Source organism: Alosa sapidissima, chromosome 21, assembly GCF_018492685.1.
Source record: "Alosa sapidissima isolate fAloSap1 chromosome 21, fAloSap1.pri, whole genome shotgun sequence".
NCBI classification, from domain to species: Eukaryota; Metazoa; Chordata; class Actinopteri; order Clupeiformes; family Clupeidae; genus Alosa; species Alosa sapidissima.
In genome coordinates this window covers 13,750,926-13,771,775 of record NC_055977.1, presented here as the reverse complement: position 1 = coordinate 13,771,775, position 20,850 = coordinate 13,750,926, and the positions used below count along the sequence as shown (strand labels likewise).

The following is a 20,850-nucleotide window of genomic DNA, read 5'->3' as shown; positions in this document are numbered from 1 at the left end:
ACCTACCCCAACCCTAACCCTAACCTTAACCCATGCCTAACCCTAACCTTAACCCATGCCTAACCCTAAACCTAACCCCAACCCTAACCCTAACCCTAACCTTAACCCATGCCTAACCCTAGTGCCTTCCAGGCAGCGCTGCCTTGAAGACAATGTTGGGGGCCTCCACAGTCACCACTCAAATGGCCTCCACAGTCACCAGATCTCAGTCCCATAGAGCCCCTTTGGGATGTGTTGGAACAGGAGATCCACATCATGGATGTGCAGCTGACAAATCTGCAGCAACTGTGTGATGCTATCATGTCAATTTAGACCAAGATCTCTGAGGAATGTTTCCAGCACCATGTTGAATCTGTCTGTGGCACAAAAGAAAGCAGTTCTGAAGGCATAAGAGCATTTAACCTGGTGCTAGTAAGTGTACCTAATAAAGTGGCTGATGAGTGTAAATTCCTGTCCAGAGGTTTCCATAAAGTCCTGTATGAACCACTATACTGTACAACTTACCCACAGCCTACAAAACGTGTACAGAACAATTATACATGACTCACACATGGTTATGTAAATAAGTAAACACATGTATGTGGCACATAACACACACTCAAACTGCTGCTGTACAGAATGAGAATAGTTACCACACAATTTACACACAATGTGCTGAAGTAACACAAAGTCCTGTATTGTACAATAACATACAGCTAGACAAAGCCAGGAGATGTGCATTTGTTCACAGTGGTGTCAATGGTGCAACTCTCAGATTGTATAGCAAAACACTCATACAGAAATGCAAACACACTTTTCTGTTCAAAACCCTCTTGTATAGCAGTGGTTCTCAAAGTGTGGGGCGGGCCCCACTAGTGGGGAATAGAGACTTGACAGGTGGGGCGTGATGAACAGGAGGAAATTTGTTTTTTGTGTGCCTATTTTTAATAATGCCTTTCTTTTTTGAAAAGGAACATCATAGATTCAAAACAAAATAGCCACAAACATATGAACATATTGTTTATGTCATAAACAAACATCCACATTAATACACAACATATGAATTAAAACAACATCCGATCCAGCGGACCGAGACGGGAAATGTAACATGGAACCAAAATGCAAAAAAAAAACATTTTTTTTTAAATTAACATGACCATGTTGACGGGTTGATGGGGTCAGAAAAAATTCCCAACGCCAACGTTTGAGAACCACTGTTGTATACAATCAACCTTGTTTAGTAATTGCATCCAACATCATCACAACCACCTGAAATACTAAAATAACCCAATAGCCTCAAAGTTTATTGTGAGAAGTACGCACACTTTCACACTGCTTACACTGCTATATGCTCTTACTGTACATACATGTCATCACTTCAAACCAAAATGCTTTTTGCTCACACACAAATATGTAACATGGCATGTAGCAAAGCATAGGGATATAGCAGCCTCAAGATTTGAAGTATTAAAATATGAGAGAGATTATTATTGTTTCTCATCGTCAAATTGTCTTTTAAAAAGCTATAATAGATTTCTGCTATTGACAGCAGCGTAAAAAAATCAAGATCCATTTATAGATGTATCGTACACAATCATACATTGTCTGTCACATCTCAAAATCCTCACAGTCATTCTATAAACATGTAAATACACACATATCAGACACAGTCCCCATGCTGTTATCGTTAGTTGTGTAAGTATGTAGCAAGTGCTTAATATACAGGTAGTTCATGCTCTAAATAGATGTAAAATATAAGATGGACCTTCTCCTCCATACGTTTATATATGATGACCACAGATTAATGAAGAAATGATCGAATGAGTGAGTGAGTGAAGAGATGGATGGAACAAATGGATGAATTAATTAATTGAACAGAACAGGGTATTTCAAAGAGAAAGCCAAAAAATAGGATTATCTAATGTGGATTATCTAAGGAAATAGCTGGGATATTCATTACAGGTCTGAACTGTGTTTTACCAACTAGCTTCAGCTTAAACTGATATATTAATTAGGCTAATTAATGCTTGACAAGTCCAATGAGAAAAGGCATCATTTGTAAACAAAATCATGGTGTTATCAAGCCTTTGTGTGTACAATTCCATAAACCTCCAAGGTTTTAAAGGATAGAGATTTATAGATGGAATTATTTGTCAGTCAAAGCGACTTCTTTAAGGCTGAACATCTACAAAGATGACAGACCATAATTGTTCCCAGAGTGTCCTTTAAAATAATGATCAGAAGCTTGTGAGCCCTCACTGAAGAACCCCTTTTGTCTTAAGAATGTACATATTTTACAAATGATAGTAGTTGTAGTTGTAGATAGTTTTATCTCAAATGTACATCCATGAGGTCATCTGATCAGTAATCAGTACCTCGATATACATGCAGTAGTTTTCCTATAATACAGTATGTGAATATATTAAAACCAATTAGGTACCAGATGGGTTTTAAAATAATGTTTCTTAATTGGAAATGAATGTGGGGGTGGAAAAGGTCAACATTACAAGTCATGGGATCTACCTCATAGCCCAAACTACAGAGATGGATTATTATGGATGATTATATATTGTTCATTATTTGTTATTTGGTCTCATTATTTTTACATATGACATACTACACGTAGAGCTAAAAGGCTACACACTGTTCAGAATATTTCATTTCAGTGATATGTACGACGTTTCATGTACGGAACTGTTGCATTAACCATGTAATCATGCCAGTCTGCCATGTTGTCATCTCTCTCCTTGCGTGTTGAGCTCTGTTACTATAGTGTCAGAGGAAATGTTCTTTTTATCAGCCATTCTAGTTCCGCTGTCTCCATGATGGTCTTTGTTCATACTCCATATGGTTATGGTCCATTTGCTTACATGTAGCTGAGGAAAGTTTGTAATAAAAACGTGGGTCGGAGTGGGTCTGCCATTCCCAAGCAAGCCCTTTAGTGAATTTAACCTCCAGCTGACCTTTCATACCTCCCAAACATGCCTTGCATTTCAGACGTCTTATTATCCACCCAGACTTTGTTCAAGTATTTCTCTGTAGAGGAAACTGTAGCCCAAGATAGATGTGTCTTGTGGAAGTTTAAGAATAGAAATGGAAGTCCTATGAGCAACCCAACACATCACTTCAAATCCACCTCAACACAAATATTCAATGAGTTCTCTAAACACCGCACTCACAACTCCACTTGGAGATATTAAATTGAAATATAGGATAGATTAATTCAGAAAACATGTACAGAGCTGCATGTGGCCTGAAACTATTTAAATCTCTGAGAGACTGAGAGCTGAGAGTTCTTTAAATTGTATGGAAATGAATGGAAAGCAGTGCAGACTCCTCATTACTGAGGGGATATGGCAGGCCTTTTGATGACCTAAAATATTCCAGGAGAAGGACAGAGTTTCTGAATTTCGAAACATCTGCTTGGGACTGGACCCTGGAGAGAGTTTAATTGCTCCGCTGGCTTCGTGACTAATGCTAATTCCTGCTCCTACAGTGTATCACAGAGATGAACTTTCAATCCTGATAATCAGAAGAAGATGTCTGTGCCTGAGTGTTCTCTTTTGAGATGGTCATTTTTCTGCTTATATATTCATGAATACTGTTTAAAAAATGCGTGAAACATTTTTGGTGACATTTCCAACTACATTTAGGATGTGCACTTTTTGCTGTCCATTGTGTGGATAGCAAATGTTGTTTGAATGTTTGTTTGTTTATGTACATTTCCTATGTAGCAGCCAAACCTTAGACAGATCCAACCCCGAGTTGGTGCGTATCTATTGGATGGATACCTGATCAGGACCACACCTGAGCTCCAACATACTACACGCCGTGACACCAACATCAGGTGCTGTCTGTTGAATGGAGTCATTTCATTTTTTTCTCCTCAGGAAGATCCTTTACACTGATTTTCATTCACTGTATGCAATAAAAGTCATTTAAAAGTTTTTTTCAATAAAAGTCTGTCAGTGATGATGCTTATGCCTTCAAGAGTGAGTATCTATTAGAACACTGTAAGTATAAAAGTAAGTACTGATGTGTGGAAATCAGTGTGTAAACTGATGACTTATATTAGATGTACTCCAGTACAGTCCATTTCAGTGTCATTAGTCCTGAAGAAGAGAGGATTTTATTTTCAAATAGGCCTAATAACCCTTCCTTCTCATTTAGACCAGTAAACCAATCTGAGGTTCTCTATGGACTGTGTAATTTCAAGTGTATGAAAAGCTCTCTGGGTGCAGATCAGTTAGACCCACATCTCTTAAAGATTGCAGCCCCTGTCATTGCTGAACCTTTAACTCACATTTTTAATTTAACATTCTGCTCTGGCTCTATTCCAGAAGTCTGGAAATCAGCCCTAGTCACCCCTTTACATAAAGGAGACCCAAGTGATTTGAATAACTACAGGCCAATCTCCAAGCTTCCATGTTTAGCTAAGATGTTAGAATCCTTTGTAAATGAACAGCTTTGTTCCTTTTTGTCATCATATTCTATATTAAGTCCTTATCAATCTGGGTTCAGAGCTGGCCACAGCACAATTACAGCAGCAACTGCTGTAGTAAATGATAGCTACTATTGTTGGCAGTAAGAAACATTGTGCAGCTTTGTTTATTGACTTGTCAAAGGCTTTTGACACTGTTAATCACAGGTTACTTCTTGAAAAACTAACCTCTTTTGGTCTAGATGAAGTTTCCTTTAAATGGTTTCAAAACTACCTCTCTAATAGAACACAGTGGGTAGATGTGACAGGATCAACCTCAGAGCCATTGGGACTAAATAATGGTGTTCCACAGGGCTCAATTTTGGGACCACTATTGTTTACATTGTATATCAATGACATCTGTGCTTCAATAGAAAATTGTAAAGTTCTATGTAGATGACACAATTGCATAAAGTTGTAGATGACACAATTGCATAAAGTTGCATAAAGTTCTATGCAGATGACACAATCCTTTATGCCTATGCACCATCTGTAGAGCAAGCAGTGTCATATCTTCAATATGCATTTGATTGTGTGCAGAAATCCTTGCAAGATCTTAAACTGGTTCTAAATGAAGCAAAAACAAAATATATGATCTTTGCTAGATCGAGAAAAAGTGTGACCTTGATGCCTATAACATTTGTTCCCTAAATGGGGCACAAATTGAGCAAGTTTCTCAATACAAATATCTGGGCATTTGGCTAGATAACAAACTATCATTTAGAACACATGTGCTTGATCTCACAAAAAAGGTAAAACTTAAATTAGGTGCACTTTACAGGATTAGGTCTTGCTTCACTTTAGAAAGCAGAATGACCATTATTCAAGCAACTATAATGGCAGTCCTAGACTATGGTGACATTGTGTATATGCATGCAGCCCTTTCCACTCTGAAATCACTTGATGCAGTTTACCACAGTTCACTACGTTTTATAACTCGAGATGGGTTTAAAACTCATCACTGTAAATTATACCAAAATGTAGGATGGTCTTCCCTCTATGACAGGAGGGAAAGGCACTGCCTCCTTTTTGTTTATAAGGCATTGTCAGGATCTGGCCCGGACCATTGAGTTTGTGCCACCCTGTGGGGTATACTACGAAGCACGTTAGACATATCTAGGCTATGTAGACATAGCGAGGCTTGACAAAGCCTTGACTCGGGGGTATACATTAAGTGATACTACGATAACAGTTATGTGATATATTTGTCAAACTAGGCTTTCAGCTCAGATGTGTGCACGTTCTCGGTGTTGGGATGACGCTGGCCAATCGTGAAATGTGGAGACGCACAAGACCGCCTCTATTTAAAAACAATTACTTCCGCATTCATGAGCGTTGGCTTAATCTACACTACGGTCATTTTTTGTGTCTAACCTATAACATCAAATAAATCAATGGTCATCAGTTGTTGTATGGTATGCACGTCCATAGTGTGATATTTGCACGCACAGCACTATTAAATTGCATTCGAGATCCAAAATGTTAGTAGAGGCGGAGCTCCACCTGTAAGATATGACAGAATCCTACGCGTGAGATAACTTCGTTTTTAAGACAATTGATTGGTCAGTTACACGATTTAAGCTATAACTTAGCACATAACCTCCTCCCGACCAGGTTTGGTTGACAGCATAAGATACCATGGTGATATAGCGACACTAAAACAGATCCACTTTCGTGTCACAGCATAGCCTGGCTTTGAGCGCAACATACCTCGCTAACTCACTAATCGAGATTCGTAGTACACCCCACTGGTGGCCATTTTGTGTATTGTCCTGTGTTTGTTTTTGCCTGTTCCCCATGTGATTTGTGTTTACCTGCCTGTCACCTGTCTTTGTCTCCACCCCATCTCCTTATTTGGTCTGTGCTTCCTGTCTTGTTTGTTTTCCCTCCATTTCTGCCTCCTCACCTGTTCCCTGTTATTGTCTCGTTGGTTTCGTCCAGTCCTCTGTCTTTCTGTTAATTGGTATGTGTATTTCTACCCTCCTGTTTCTCTGTTCTTTGTCGGATCGTCTCTCTGTTTGTCTAGTCAAAGTCCTGTATGTAAGTAAGAAATTCTTTAAACAGGGCTCTACAGTGCGTCCATTTCACTCGCACATGCGAGAAAAATGATGCCGTGCGAATGCAAAAAAATATTTAGGCGCACTGGTGCGAATGACTTCTAACCATGTCAATGTTTGTCTGCAAAATACACCGCAACATCGAGAAACATTACTGGTGCAAACCATAGAATCACGTCGCGAATGCAGCATACAAACTACACCTCCCATCAACGTTAGCAGTTTCGCGTTGTGACTCGCTAGTAGTCGCTTCTATCAAATCCAAGAGCGCGCAGAAAAAGCGGAAAGTTAGACTAGCCAGCCAAGATGCAAAGATTGAAGAAATTAGTTCTTCTATCCACCGAATTCATTGGATATAGGAGGAATAGGATGAGATTCTGAGAATGCAGTGAGAGAAGGAAAGGTAACCTAACATGCCTTTTAGCCCAGTTGACGTATTGGCTGCAATATGCAAACTATAGGCCTAGCTGTAGCGAACCGGCACAAAAGTAGCCTCCCGTAATACTCCCATTTTATTCAAAGGTAGAACGCTACTGACAACTCCAGGCTTCCACGCATGCTTGTTTGTTTACACCGAATACAAGCTGAAGTGCAAAACGAAAGTAGGCCTAACGTTTGCCTACTGCCCCCATTAATGCAGATATTTCAAATAAAAACTAAAAGTATAAAACATATATCCTTGATTAGCCTATGTTGGGTTTTGTGGAAGAGAAAATGGACTGTTTTAGTAGTAGTGTTAGGCAGTATGCAGTCAGATAGGTCACCATGGGCATATTTGATTAAGCTATAGATGGATTCACAAATAAATAAATTAGCCTACATTTGGCAGGATACTTGATATACAGGCTAAATGCAAATATGCCAATGTATTATATTATTTTACATTAACAAAATGTAGGAAAATAGAACAGACTGAAAATAAAGTAGGCACTGATCTTTAAAATCCTGTTTTCTGTAGCCTAAATGTTGTCAGTCATTCTTAATATTAGCAATTGGTGCACTGGCATGTTTAACTGTTAGCTGCAGTATAATGTTAGATTATGTGTAAGTTAAGTACAGAACTGACTGCGCCCAAATTTTTGTCTGTGCTCCTATTTTTTTTTAACTTGGGCGCACAAGTGCTCCTGAAAAAAAATGTTAGTGTAGAGCCCTGTTTAAATGTAAAGTTCGTGTTTAAAATAAATTCTGTTTTGTCTGCCTGGTTGAGTCTTGCATTTGGGTCCTCCTGCACAATCCTGACAGTACGATCCGACCTCAAATGGACCCAGCAAACTCTGATTTCCCAATGGAGGAGCTGAGTCAAGTGGATTACACTCTCAGCAGGCTCAACTCTGAGCTAGTGAAGTCCACTGACTTGGAGCGCCGGCATGCTATCATTACCTTGATGGAGAGGACTATTTCCTCAAGGCCCTGGCTACTGAAGGTTCCAGGAATGGTTACCCTGGCCGACCAGCTTTCAGGTCTGGGTAAGAGCCTTCAGTCCCTCCTTGGTCCCTCCAGTAACCCAGTTTTTGAGGCTGCTAGGCTAGTCTCCCGCCTGACCCTGCCCCTCCAGCTCATTGCCAGGGGCTTAGGGTGGGCGTGCTGCGCCTTCAGCCGGCGGTTCAGGTCCAGAACCCCAGCCTGAGGAGTTCCAGTTCCCCCCAGAACTCATCCAGGTCCCTCAGGCTCCCTCCAGGAGGAGACGTGCCAAGCGTCAGCCAATCCGGTCATCCGACACCATGCCTCCTGTGCCCAGCCCAGAGGCGCCCGCTCCTGTGCCTGCAGCCGAATCCGCTCCTGTGCCCAGCCCAGAGGTGCCCGCTCCTGTGCCCGCAGCCGAGTCCGCTCCTGTGCCCGCAGCCCAGTCCGCTCCTGTGCCCGCAGCCCAGTCCGCTCCTGTGCCCGCAGCCCAGTTGCCCGACGCCACGCCTGCAGCCCAGTCGGCAGCCGAGTCTCCCGACGCCGCGCCAGCAGCCCAGCCTCTGCCTGTCTGTCCAGCCCCACTTCTGCCCGAGCCGGATCCGCCTCCCTCTGACTCTCCGGCCCCGCCCCTGCCCGAGCTGGCCCCGCCTCTGCCCGAGCCCTTCTCTGTTCCTCTCTCCTGAGTGGTCTGTCCCTGTCCCCGTCTTTGTGCCAGTCACCATCCCCGTCTCTGTGCCAGTCACCGTGCCCGTCTCTGTCTCTGTCTGTGTCTCTGTCCCAGTCACCATCCTAGTCACCATTCCAGTCACCGTCCCTGTTACTGTCCCAGTCACCATCCCAGTCAATGTCACTGTCTTTGTTCCTGTCCCTTCCCCTGCCCCTGTGCCTGAGTCTGTCGTCCTGCCTGAGTCTGTCCAGTCTTTGTCTGCTTGTTCCCTGCCCAAGCCCTCTGAGTCTGCCCCGTCTGAGTCTGCCCCCTGTTTACGGTCTGTCGGACCAGTCACTCCGTCCAGGCCCCCTCCGCCCACGCTGGTTGGACTTTTCAGGGGACGCCAGGAGGCGTCCGTAGAGGGGGGGCTACTGTCAGGATCTGGCCCGGACCGTTGAGTTTGTGCCACCCTGGTGGCCATTTTGTGTATTGTCCTGTGTTTGTTTTTGCCTGTTCCCCATGTGCTTTGTGTTTACCTGCCTGTCACCTGTCTTTGTCTCCACCCCATCTCCTTATTTGGTCTGTGCTTCCTGTCTTGTTTGTTTTCCCTCCATTTCTGCCTCCTCACCTGTTCCCTGTTGTCTCGTTGGTTTCGTCCAGTCCTCTGTCTTTCTGTTAATTGGTATGTGTGTTTCTACCCTCCTGTTTCTCTGTTCCTTGTTGGATCATCTCTCTGTTTGTCTAGTCAAAGTCCTGTATGTAAGTAAGAAATTCTTTAAATGAAATGTGTGTTTAAAATAAATTCTGTTTTGTCTGTAAGTCTGCCTGGTTGAGTCTTGCACTTGGGTCCTCCTGCACAATCCTGACAGGCATTACTGGCAAAGTTACCTTTTTACCTAACTTATCTTCTGAACATAAAATCAATCTGCCACAATACACGCTCACAGGGTTTTATCTCTTCAAACTCCTCAAATTAAATCTGAATTTGGTAAATTAGCTTTTACATTTTTTGCATCTAATAAATGGAACAAATTGCAAGAGTCATTGAAATTAGATAGGTTTGTGTCACTAGACCAATTCAAGGGTATGATTGACGATTTGGCTGTTGCACAATGTTCTTGCTTTGACTGATATTTTAGACCTTTTACATCATTATTATTATTATTATTATTTATACATTCCCTTTTTCTTTCTATTTATTATTATTTGATTTTTGTTGTTTTGTAACTCAGGGCATTGCTGTGAAAGAGCTTGATGCTCAGTCAATTTCTCCCTGAATAAAAAACGGGTTGATATACTTATGTACACACATTTCACATATGAAAAGATGCATGCATGTACTATTTGTATAAAGCCCCTTGCACAGCACTTTTTGGCTTCTGTGGCTGTCATTCATCAGTACCAACACTAGAGTATCTGAATTAAAGCGTAGCCTACTTCTTGTCCAAAAGGACAAACACGGTTTACCAACCCCTGGTACTGGTAAATTAGCTCTAGAATGTCAAAACATTCAGCACAAAACTGTTGATATAACACAGTAGCACTGTGTCAATATTTAAATGATTCCACCCATACAGTACTTTGGCTTTATCTACTGTTCCTAAGACAACAATACTGTGACTATGGCTAGCGATTTGCTATTTAATGACTTGTAATATGTTGTGCTTCTGCCAGAGGATTATCAAAGTGAGATTGCATGAAGGAGACACCAGTCCACAAGGTTTAAGGCCAAAACTGAATTCTGTGTAGCTTTATTAAGATAAACCAAATACTTTCTCAGGGTAAATGAATCGTTATGCTGGGATCATACTTTCAGTCAACCCTTATTTTATTTTCCTCATCTTAAATGATGTCATACATTAATGTTATTCATAATAGTATTCATAATATGCAGTACAGTAGGTATCATCATTACAAAGAATCAGAGCACATCCAGAACTGCACTGGCTTCTGTAGACAGCTCTACAGACAAATATGCATCAAACACAGAAAGATAATGGTAAAAGTATATGGTTTACTGCACTGCTAAACACTGCCTGTGCAGTGGATTTTGGAATGAACGGGGCTGAGATCTGTGTGTCGGATATTCTTGAATTGGCTTAATGTTTTCATTCTGGGCATTTCCACAGTCTTTCATGAGGAGTAGTCGTACTCCTCTGCGCTACGGCGACCAAAGTCCATCCAGCCCAGGTAGTCTCTGTCCTTTATCTGGTGATTGTTGCTTAGGCCACTTGCTCTCGATTTCGACAACGAGTTCTTACGAAGCAAAGCTGAAGAGGTGAGAGAGAGAGAGTTAAGAAGAGAGAATTTAAAGAGAAATAAATAAGGATAAGAATAATGGGAGAGAAGATGTTAAAAAGAGGGGGAACAATGATGGAAAGAATGAGAAAGAAAGAAAGAAAGAAAGAAAGAAAAGATTTTCAGGATGTACAGTATGTAGATCAGTTTTATTCTGTGGGAGCAGCACAGCTGATAGACTGAGACTCCTTGTCTACATGGCCAATGCCAACACAAAGCCACTGCCAACAGATCTCATCCTATAATGCGAGGAGGTGATTAATTAGGGGGCCATATAGGCTACAAGGCAGAATGTGATAGAGATTCCCTGTGCCAAGCACACAGATAGGGAGAGACAAGAAGAAACAGACACAGAGGAGACAGCACACAGAGGAGACAGCACACAGGAGAGAGGCAGATCCAATGAGAGAGAGAGAGAGAGAATAAGAGGGGAAGTGTGAAAAAGAGGAGAGGAATATGGACAGAGCACCAGAGAGCAGGAGAGAAAAAGACCATTTGGTGGATGTGTGTGTGCCAGATAGCACCTTTCAGAAACAATGTGCATCTGATAGACTGCCAATTAGTGGCGGGAAATATCTGTGTAAGTGAAATCTACAGACAGCTTCGATTAAAAAAGCATGCTGTAGGCCTATGATCGAGTTGCTTATGATAGTGATGACAATGAACAACATGACGAGTTATTACGAGTAATGCAGCTATTAAAGTAATCTATATCAATTGTGGAAGGCGGCACCGTATTCAATGCATGCGTCCCCTGTGTGAGCATGAACTAGAGTAAAACAACAATATGTGCACAGGAACAATATTTAAATCTTTAAATCTATCAATTAAAAGGCCTACTAAAAGCTAATCATGATTAAGTTAATTAATAAATATATAATAATTTAAATGAAATAATTTATGAATAAAGGCATTATTAGATGTCTTGAATGCTTTGTCACCTTTCCTGGCCATGAGTTTGGTGAGGAGCTCGCCTAGGTTGGCGGCAGCGACGACGTTGGCACCTGTGCCATCTGTGGCGGGCATGGGAGGCTCGGTGGAGCGGGCGTGGCGTGAGAGAGTGGGCGCGGAGCCCTCCCGCTGGGCAGAGCAGCAGGTCCGCCGCAGGCACGACGCCGACAGGGTCACCAGGAGCACACACAGGCAGATCCCACTGTTCATCTGGGCAGGTGGAGCAGGTGTGTGTGTGTATTTATGAGAGAGAGAGAGAGAGAGAGAGGGTGTGAAGACAGGGAGAGAAACAATATGCCAGTAGTAGATCAGTATAGACTACTATACTAATGTGTGTGTGCGTGTGTGTGTGTGTGATTGAGACAAAAAATGAAGGAGACAATGAAATGATTTTAAAGATGCTTAAACCCACCCAGTATCTATAAAGCATTGTAAACACATTCATACATTTCAATAATGCATTTATAATAAATCTAACATAAATCTACTATTTAGAAATATAAATGACTGAAATCATGAAGTGTTACGGTGTTTCAAACCTGTAAGCAACAAAATAGTGCAGTCATTCCTATAGTTAGACATACAAATGCTTTTAAGGCATTAAGCATACCTTATAACCCTCTATGAATGTGTTTAATAAAGTAATGCTTTAAGGACACTGGATTTAAATAAAAATGTACCATCAATTCTTTACAGCAGTTAGTCATAAAACATTGAGATGTACATTGGGGCATGCACATTAAGCAGGTTTTCCCTTGTTTAACCACAGAAATACCTCTAAACCAAGTGATAGGTAGATAGAAAAAGATAAGAAAATCTCTCTTGTTTAATCTGAATATAAAACATGGTCAGTAGTTATATAGCATTTAACATAGAAGAATCGACACAAGCATTTTCAGGTCAACATAAATAATCCTGTAACAGAACCATATCTCAGACAGATACAATACAAAATTATACTTAACTATCCTTAATACAAATTCATTAGTAATACCTGTTACAGTCTTACACAAAACCATATTCAACAAGAGAGATCTGCATTAAGAGAGACTATGGAAATGATATGGTGGACGTTAAGGTATGTGTGTTATGTGTGTGTGCGTGAGAGAAAAAAAAGACAATGCAGAGGAATTGGTTTCTTACCTTGTGCTATAGAAGGGTGCAGGGGCACGTGAGCATGGATACAGAGACCTCGTTTGAGAACCGGGAGGAGAGGTTCTTAAATACCTTCCTTCCCCTCTGACGTGTGTGTGCGCACACACACACACACATGCATACTCATACACACACAGAGAGGGATGCTCTCACGTTCACTCACACACTGATGCATCTGTCTGTGTTGGCCAACGCACATGCATTTTCCAGTGTGAGAATCAGCCGATATCCAAAGCCTCCAAACCCAAATCATAGATAACACTGATGTTATGGAAAAACTTCTGTCTTAGAGAGGTGACATTGGGTAGCCTGAATCAATGATGCAGAATTGACCTAGCTCTTTGGGCATCTTTCCCTCAGTTTAAATTGGTATAAAGTCCTTACTGAGAGTCGAAATGTAGAGATCTGTGAGTTAATATGGTTTCTCCACTGGCCCCGATATGTAATTTGGAAAAATTGGTATTTTCACGATTGTCACTCTTCACTTCAACCTCCTAGATGCGTCTCTCATGGAGCAACCTTGCATCTTCCCTATACCCCCCCCCCCCCCATCACTGCCATGGTGACAGACTGCCGGCACACTCACTGACTGGCTTTGCCAGCTGTCCGCCCTTAGATTGTATGCTGCTGAGAGCCTATCGGCTAAAAACCTACCAGTCTGTCTTGAACCTGCATCCTGAGTAGCTGCTGTGGTCTGACTTCTTTACACTGTGCATATGCACACTGCCGCAATGATAGCCAGTCCAAACTGCACAACTACAGCAGCATACTTGAGAGTATTTGGTACAGGAAGACATATTTTTAGCAGGCCACGCAAGCATGAGTAATGACGTCCTGCTGAGCGTGCACAATATATAAAGACACGTTCATACTATCACCAACAAGATGCTCGATAGCTGTAGCTGTGCAAGCCACTGAGAAACAAGGATATGCCAGCAGAGTATTATGCAAGACTCACTCTCTCCAAAGCCTATCATGGATCTGGCAAACACCTTCAATTTTGCAAAAACCTTCAAACCTTGAAAAATGTGTGATTGCTTTCACCCATTTTCCTGTAATGCACAGTTGCAATATTTGCAATAGAAACAATATTGATTTAGCCAAAGATGAATCCGGTGATCAATATAATCTTCCCAGCCCAAGATGTCGCTATGAAAACGGTGTTTGTATTTCCCCCCTTAGGCGTTTAACGTCTCCCAGGATGATGGTAATTATCTTTGGTAAATCCTCATATGTGGATATATCTGTGCTTCAATAAAGGGAAAGTAAAGTAATTCTAGTTGGGAAGTAATTCCGGTACATTGATTTTTGTTGGGCGGGCCTGTGTGAGAGAGTAAATAAATCTTGGTTCAAGATTCATCCGGCAGAAGAGAAACAGCTGTTGGGCCATCTAATTACTGGTAGGGGCAGGTAGTTCAAAGTGGTCAGATGGATCCTAGAACAAGTATGCTGTAATTTCTGATGTAGCGGCCAGAGAATGACCAGTAGACTGGACATAGGAAGAGAGATGGGGAGAGAGACTGAGAAATGACCCCACCCCAAACAGAGTCAAGCCATAGATATGGAGAGGGATGGCACTACTGCATCAAGGCCCTTTCTCACTATGGGTACACCTACTCTTTTGTCTTTCACTGAGAGTTATACATGTCAGTGCAATAGGATTGTAAAGAGAAACTGCCTTAAAGAGGCACACCTCGATTTGAGAGTGAGAGGTTCCATAGGATAGATGTGCTCAACAACCTCAAAGCACAGCCACACTAACAGACAGCTAGAGGAACTTGAGGGACTCTTTTGTCAACAAGTGCAATGAACTAGTTTAAAGGACTGCACCTTAAAGATTAAAGGATGTTTTACGGGTTTAAAGACAGATAACATCTATTCGAAAATCAATTTGCTGACTTATTAACTCCTGCACAGGAAATTGGACTGTGTGCTATCTCTGCCACCAGTATATGTTAGGTCTATACGAGTACAGAGAGTGTAGAGGTGAGGGAAATTCAAGAAACCTCTTCAATGTAAAGTTAGTACTGTAGTGATAACAAGTCCCTACTGATGCGTACAAAGACTTTGGAAAGCCACAACAATATGACAGCTAGGTACAGTATAGGTCCTTTAAGCTCCCAGTCCGTTTTAAGATTGAGCAATACTAGCCAAGCAAGTGTAATTTAAAATGGAAATGTCATAGATGACGGCACTTTATTATTGCAATAATGTCCACACGCATCCTGGATCCACTGTAAAACAAGGGAAAGTCAGGGCTGTCCAATTTATGAAACCACATTACATTAAAATTACACAGGATAATGTATACCAGTCTAGTTTTGTATGAACATTATTATGTTCAAATAGTCATTCTGATTGAGCATTCCATTTATCTGATTGAAATAGAAGATTTAAAGGTCATAAAATGATATGATAAAGTATGTGAGATGGGATTGCTGTTCAAACAGCATTGTGGTATATGGGACATGACTCTGGTGCTCTTGTCCATAATGATCTTTTGTCTGGGATCACCTGTTTGAAGAAACGAAATAGAAGGCACCAGAAAACAAGGATTAAGACACAGAAACAATCAGTGAAAATCATTATTCTCTAATTAGCACAGTAACAAGCTGAGGAAGAGATGGATCATGTACAAACAGCACACTGTTTACATTGTGTGTGTGTGTGTGTGACTGTGAGTTTGAGTGTGTGAGAGAGAGAAGAGAGAGAGGACTCCATTTACCTGTTGATAATGTGATGATCTTATTTTTGACTCACTCTTTAGTGTTCTCTCTCAAGTCTGTCGGCAGCATGTCGTTGCCACATTTTACAAGTTTGTGCTCACTTGTATGCAGCTCTGACTTGTGGAATCGGTATATCTATTTGGCTGGATTTGTGTGTGTGGGGGAGGTGTGTGTGTGTGTGTGTCACTGTGGGTGGTGTGTGTGCCTGTCTGCCTCTCTGTGTGTATGTATGTGTCTGTGCAGAAGAGTGGGTGGTGCGTGTGTGTCTGTGTGTGTGTGTAGTCGTGTAGGTGGTGTGTTGGAGTGTTAGCGGTTGACTGGCTGGGGTGTGGGAGGTGTGGAACGGTTGGCGTGGTGAGACAACCTGTGGCTCCCCCCCCCTTCTTTAGAGCCCGAGTACCACTTAATGTATTCCTCAGCAGATCATCAGAATGTCCCTTCTCTGCAGTCACAGATACACAATCATAGTCACACATAGATGTATTTCTGCATGTTGCGTGAAAAAAGACAGGGTTTGTTCATGTACAGACCTATAAGGATCTGAAGGTTTTGGAAGTTGAAGAACATGAATCCATCATCAAGTTTTGGAAGTTAAGATATGATCAGTTCACAAATTAATGATGACTGTACTTCCCATTTAGAATACAAAACATAAAAGTATTTTCATAAACCTAAAGTTTCACAAATACTATTTCAATCAGTGAAACAGGGGAAACTAAAAAAAATATCTTCACTGTGTGGAGCAAATTGGGCCTACTTACATTATCATGCGTGTTGCAATATTACTTGGGACAGAATAATAATGTTAACTTGGCATAGAATAGTTGGCAGCGGTGGTAATGCAGTGCCACCTAGTGTGGAGAGTGGGCACCCTTTAGATTTGGAAAACCATGAGCATCAGAACAGAACCTCCCTTTTCGCAATAGTTTAATACACTGCGACTGACTTTTGTAAAACAAAAAAAAAAACAAAAATGTATAAAATGTAAAAATCATGCCATAATAGATCATATCCTGTCAGCAACTATGTGACAGTAGGTGGCATTTACTCTTGACACTTGCTTGTGCAAGTGATGGGTCAAGATGCTGCAACCACCGATGCTATTATCATTTCACAGCATCAGGTGTAATTATGCAAGGCAGGAACTCGACTTGCTATCGGGCCTTTGTCCAAACATGGCACGTCGGCCATTCTGTGTTGCTGTAGACCAGTTCAGCTTGTGTGTGCACCAAGCCCCAGCCATTGATTTCCTCTAAATGGGGAAAGAGAACACTTCAGCTGCAGGGACCGGTTTAATTAGATCCACCGACTCAACCATGGATGAAATCGGACATGACCGATTGATCGTTGGGCGTGGGTGTCGAGTCGTGTGAGTGAGGTCACCATGTTCTGGTGGTGGGTAGGCAGCACTATGCTGGCAAAGAACACTCGCCCACACAAGAGCATGGCAAAAGGGCAGACCTCGGATTTCATTTAGTTTACGAACCAAATTAATCCCTTTAAAAATCCATGAAGGGCAATTAACCAGATTTAACACATTCAGTTCAGGTTTGCAATCCAAATAAACTGATGTGTTATTCTTTTACGTCTACTGATGCATTCTTTATGTCTTCAGACCATACATCTACTGATGCATTCTTTATGTCTTCAGACCATACGTCTACTGATGCATTCTTTATGTCTTCACACCATACAGGTAATATAAAACACCCATCACAAAATCTAAATCAGTATATTTTAGTGTCTAAGCAACTGTGAACTGTATTGTGGCAATATAAGAGCAACATTTATATTTACCTAAAGCATGCATATTAAAGGCCACTGTTATTCCAGAGCAGATTGCGTCAAGTGTAAACATGGCTGATCAGGGGTCAATCGGGTCAGCTCAACTAGAGCTTCCTCTCGACCTGCGACCCGCCGCTGCCTTCAGTCCATGCAGCCGGCCTGCACCACTGGCAAAGGCCTTGACAACACAATCCCACATTGATTTCTGCTGTGCAGTCTATAAGTCCAAACTGACTAAACCCAACCCACAAGGATGCACACTGTTATCGCGGTAGCTCTGGACACACAACACAACTGTGATACATGCATCACTGGTACTGGTGACTTTTTACATGCGCCGAATTGCACATTTCTCCTGTAACGCTCACCATGCGCTCTGGATTACGTCGAGTGGATGAATCTCCTGTCCTGAAAGGCCTTTCCACATGTGTTCTACTTTTGAAATGAAAGGTTAGTCTAACTTTGTTTAAAATGTATTTGGGACCATAACACATAGTAAATAGATATGGCTATACTGTACTTGTTTTATACTAAGTTTGGTTTTGTATCTATGGTGTGGTGTACAGTTCTCAAAAAGACAATCTCACATTCTATCGTACATTTTTCACTCATCTTCGCCAATCAACTATGTTGTAGCATTGACGCCAAATTCAATCCTCAAATCTGACATTGTGAGTCAGATTTGGATTAAAAAGTCTATCTGATTTACCTTTGCATATTCTCTTTTTTTTTTCCAGAGATGCCCACGTGAAAATGGGAGATTGGAATTTCCTGGGGGGCATTTTGGAGGAGGTGCACATCCACTCCACCATGGTGGGCAAGATCTGGCTGACCATCCTCTTCATCTTCCGCATGCTGGTACTGGGGGTGGCCACAGAGGACGTGTGGAACGACGAGCAGGCCGACTTCATCTGCAACACGGAGCAGCCTGGTTGCCGCAACGTCTGTTACGACCGCGCCTTCCCCATCTCCCTCATCCGCTACTGGGTGCTGCAGGTCAGGTGTATTTGCGATGTCTAAAGTGCTTGGCTCTTCCCTGGAAGCTAAGGCCCTAGCACTAGCACTGTTAAAATTAGGCATTCATAACTAGAGGTGTAAAACTCCAGCATCTGAAAGTCCAACCATATGTTTGTTCAAACCATTTATTAAACCACATAATTCTAATTAGCACAACTAATTAGATGAAGTAATTAGTGAAACCAGAGACTTTCTAATGAGGAGACACAGCACTCAAAGAATCCATAGAAATGCATAGGGTTAGTTCGTAAAAAACAATATGGCAGTAGTCTCTACACATATCCCGCCCCAACCTGTATGCCTCCCCGTTCACTTGAATAGGAAAATAGCTGGCCGATAACTGCCCAAAGTGCATTGCAAGATGGGGGGACTTGCATAAAAGGACTTTGGTGAAACTTGTGCACAGGTAGAATCAATACATAGTGTGTCTTTTACTTTCTGAAGCCAGATTTTGAAGGCGCCTGTGTCTGTAACAACAGCACTGTAACATCAGTATAAAAATGACAATCTGTCTCCGTACGTGCTCATACTTATTCTGCCCTCATCCTCCAGATCATCTTTGTCTCGTCACCTTCGCTCGTCTACATGGGCCATGCCATCTACAAGCTGCGGGTGCTGGAGAAGGAGCGTCACTACAAGCGTGTGGCGCTGCGCCGCGAGCTGGAGATGGTCGACGTGGAGCTGACGGAGGTGCGGAAGCGGATCGAACGCGAGCTCCGTCAGCTGGAGACGGGGAAGCTCAACAAGGCGCCGTTGCGGGGCTCGCTGCTGCGCACCTACGTGGCCCACATCCTCACACGCGCCGTGCTGGAGGTGGGCTTCATGTCGGGTCAGTACGTGCTGTACGGCCTCCACCTGAAGCCGCTGTTCAAGTGCGAGCGCGAGCCCTGCCCCAACGCCGTGGACTGCTTTGTGTCGCGGCCCACCGAAAAGAGCGTCTTCATGGTGTTCATGCAGGGCATTGCCGCAGTCTCACTCTTCCTCAGCCTGCTGGAGATGATGCACCTGGGCTACAAGAAGCTGAAGAAGGGCATCCTGGGATACTACCCCAACGTCAAGGATGAAATGGACGACTACTACGGCAACAAGTCCAAAAAGAACTCGGTGGTGCACACGGTGTGCATGAGCTCGGGGGGGCGCAAGGCAACCATCCCCACGACAACCAGTGGGTACACGCTGCTGCTGGAGAAGCAAGGCAACGGGCCCACCTACCCCATCCTCAATGCCACCTCTGCCTTTGTGCCCATCCAGGGCAACCCAGTTGGGCAGCCCGGCGTGGACATTCCCAAAGACCCAAAAGATGTTGTGCTGAGCCCCATGGAGCACAACAGCAACTCCAACAACACCAGCAGCGAGACGCGGTCCCCTCCGCATGAGCCACAGGAGGAACACCTTCCGCACCTCCTCCACCCCCGCACCGAGGACCTGGAGCTGGCCAGCTCGGAGTACCCCACACTGCCCGTAGTGGTGGCCGACTCTGCAGCCTCGTGCTCCGTCTTCACGCTGGCACGGAAGCCGCGGCGCGTCAGTGCCCCGTGGACCTGCAGCACGGTGGTGGAGGGCCAGGCCTCGGACAGCGGCTCGGACTCCGCGCGTGGCGTCGGCATGAAGCCCCGCTGTAGCTTCGCCTCCAGCCGCGCGCGCGCCTTTTCCAAGCCCGACCTGAAGCGCCTCACCAGGCCAGGGAGTCCGGACTCTCTGGGTGGCCTGAGCCTAGAGTCCAGGCACAGCCATGGTGCCGAGCATGGCGGCAGCAGCGACGTCGGTTTCTCGCCCGATCGCCGAATGTCATTGGCAAGTAGCGCCAGCAGCAGGCGAGCCCCGACTGATCTGCAGATCTAAGCGTTAGTTTTTAACACCTTATCTTATCAACACCAGCAACTTACTGTACAACTAACCTGATTTTACTGTATACATACTGTATACAGTTACAGTTTTAAAAAGAGCCATCTTTGTTGTTTTATTTTTCCGTACAACAATGTGCACCTTTAAAGTTTAACCATTGCCTCAGTTTTAATACTGAATAAAATCAGGTGATGTCTTAAGTGTGGTTGTTTGTATGAACATATATGTTAGATTTCTTCTTAACAGAAAATAGGATTGGTTTGACTTCATCTGTGCTCTTCGCTGAACCCTATGCATTGTTGACTTCCTCTAATGATTAAAAAATCTATACTGGAAACTCAGATCACACTCGCCATTTGTATTTTATCCAGTAACCTAACTACGCTTGGGACATTACTATTTTTTGGCAGGACTCCATAGCACTGGCAATAATGGACTGAATTCAACAGAGTTCATTTTTATGCACATCAACATTTAATTATCCCTGTACAATGTGTACAAACT

The 20,850-nt window shown here is 42.9% G+C and overlaps 2 protein-coding genes across 2 annotated transcripts; one reads left to right on the top strand and one right to left on the bottom strand.

Moving 5' to 3' along the window:
• Positions 1 to 10,322: 10,322 nt before the first annotated feature.
• LOC121695481 (cholecystokinin-like) lies at positions 10,323 to 13,005 on the bottom strand. Its single transcript, XM_042076376.1, has 3 exons — positions 12,962 to 13,005; positions 11,809 to 12,028; positions 10,323 to 10,839 (listed from the first exon to the last, which is right to left on the bottom strand). The coding sequence occupies exons 2-3, from the start codon at positions 12,026 to 12,028 to the stop codon at positions 10,703 to 10,705; spliced, it is 357 nt and encodes a 118-aa protein (XP_041932310.1). The 5' UTR covers positions 12,962 to 13,005; the 3' UTR covers positions 10,323 to 10,702.
• A 4,877-nt stretch (positions 13,006 to 17,882) lies between these two features.
• LOC121695455 (gap junction alpha-9 protein-like) lies at positions 17,883 to 20,343 on the top strand. The gene is made up of 3 exons (XM_042076314.1): positions 17,883 to 17,934; positions 18,222 to 18,480; positions 19,054 to 20,343. Exons 2-3 carry the CDS (start codon positions 18,238 to 18,240, stop codon positions 20,341 to 20,343), a joined length of 1,533 nt encoding a protein of 510 aa, XP_041932248.1. The 5' UTR covers positions 17,883 to 17,934; positions 18,222 to 18,237.
• Positions 20,344 to 20,850: the final 507 nt, after the last annotated feature.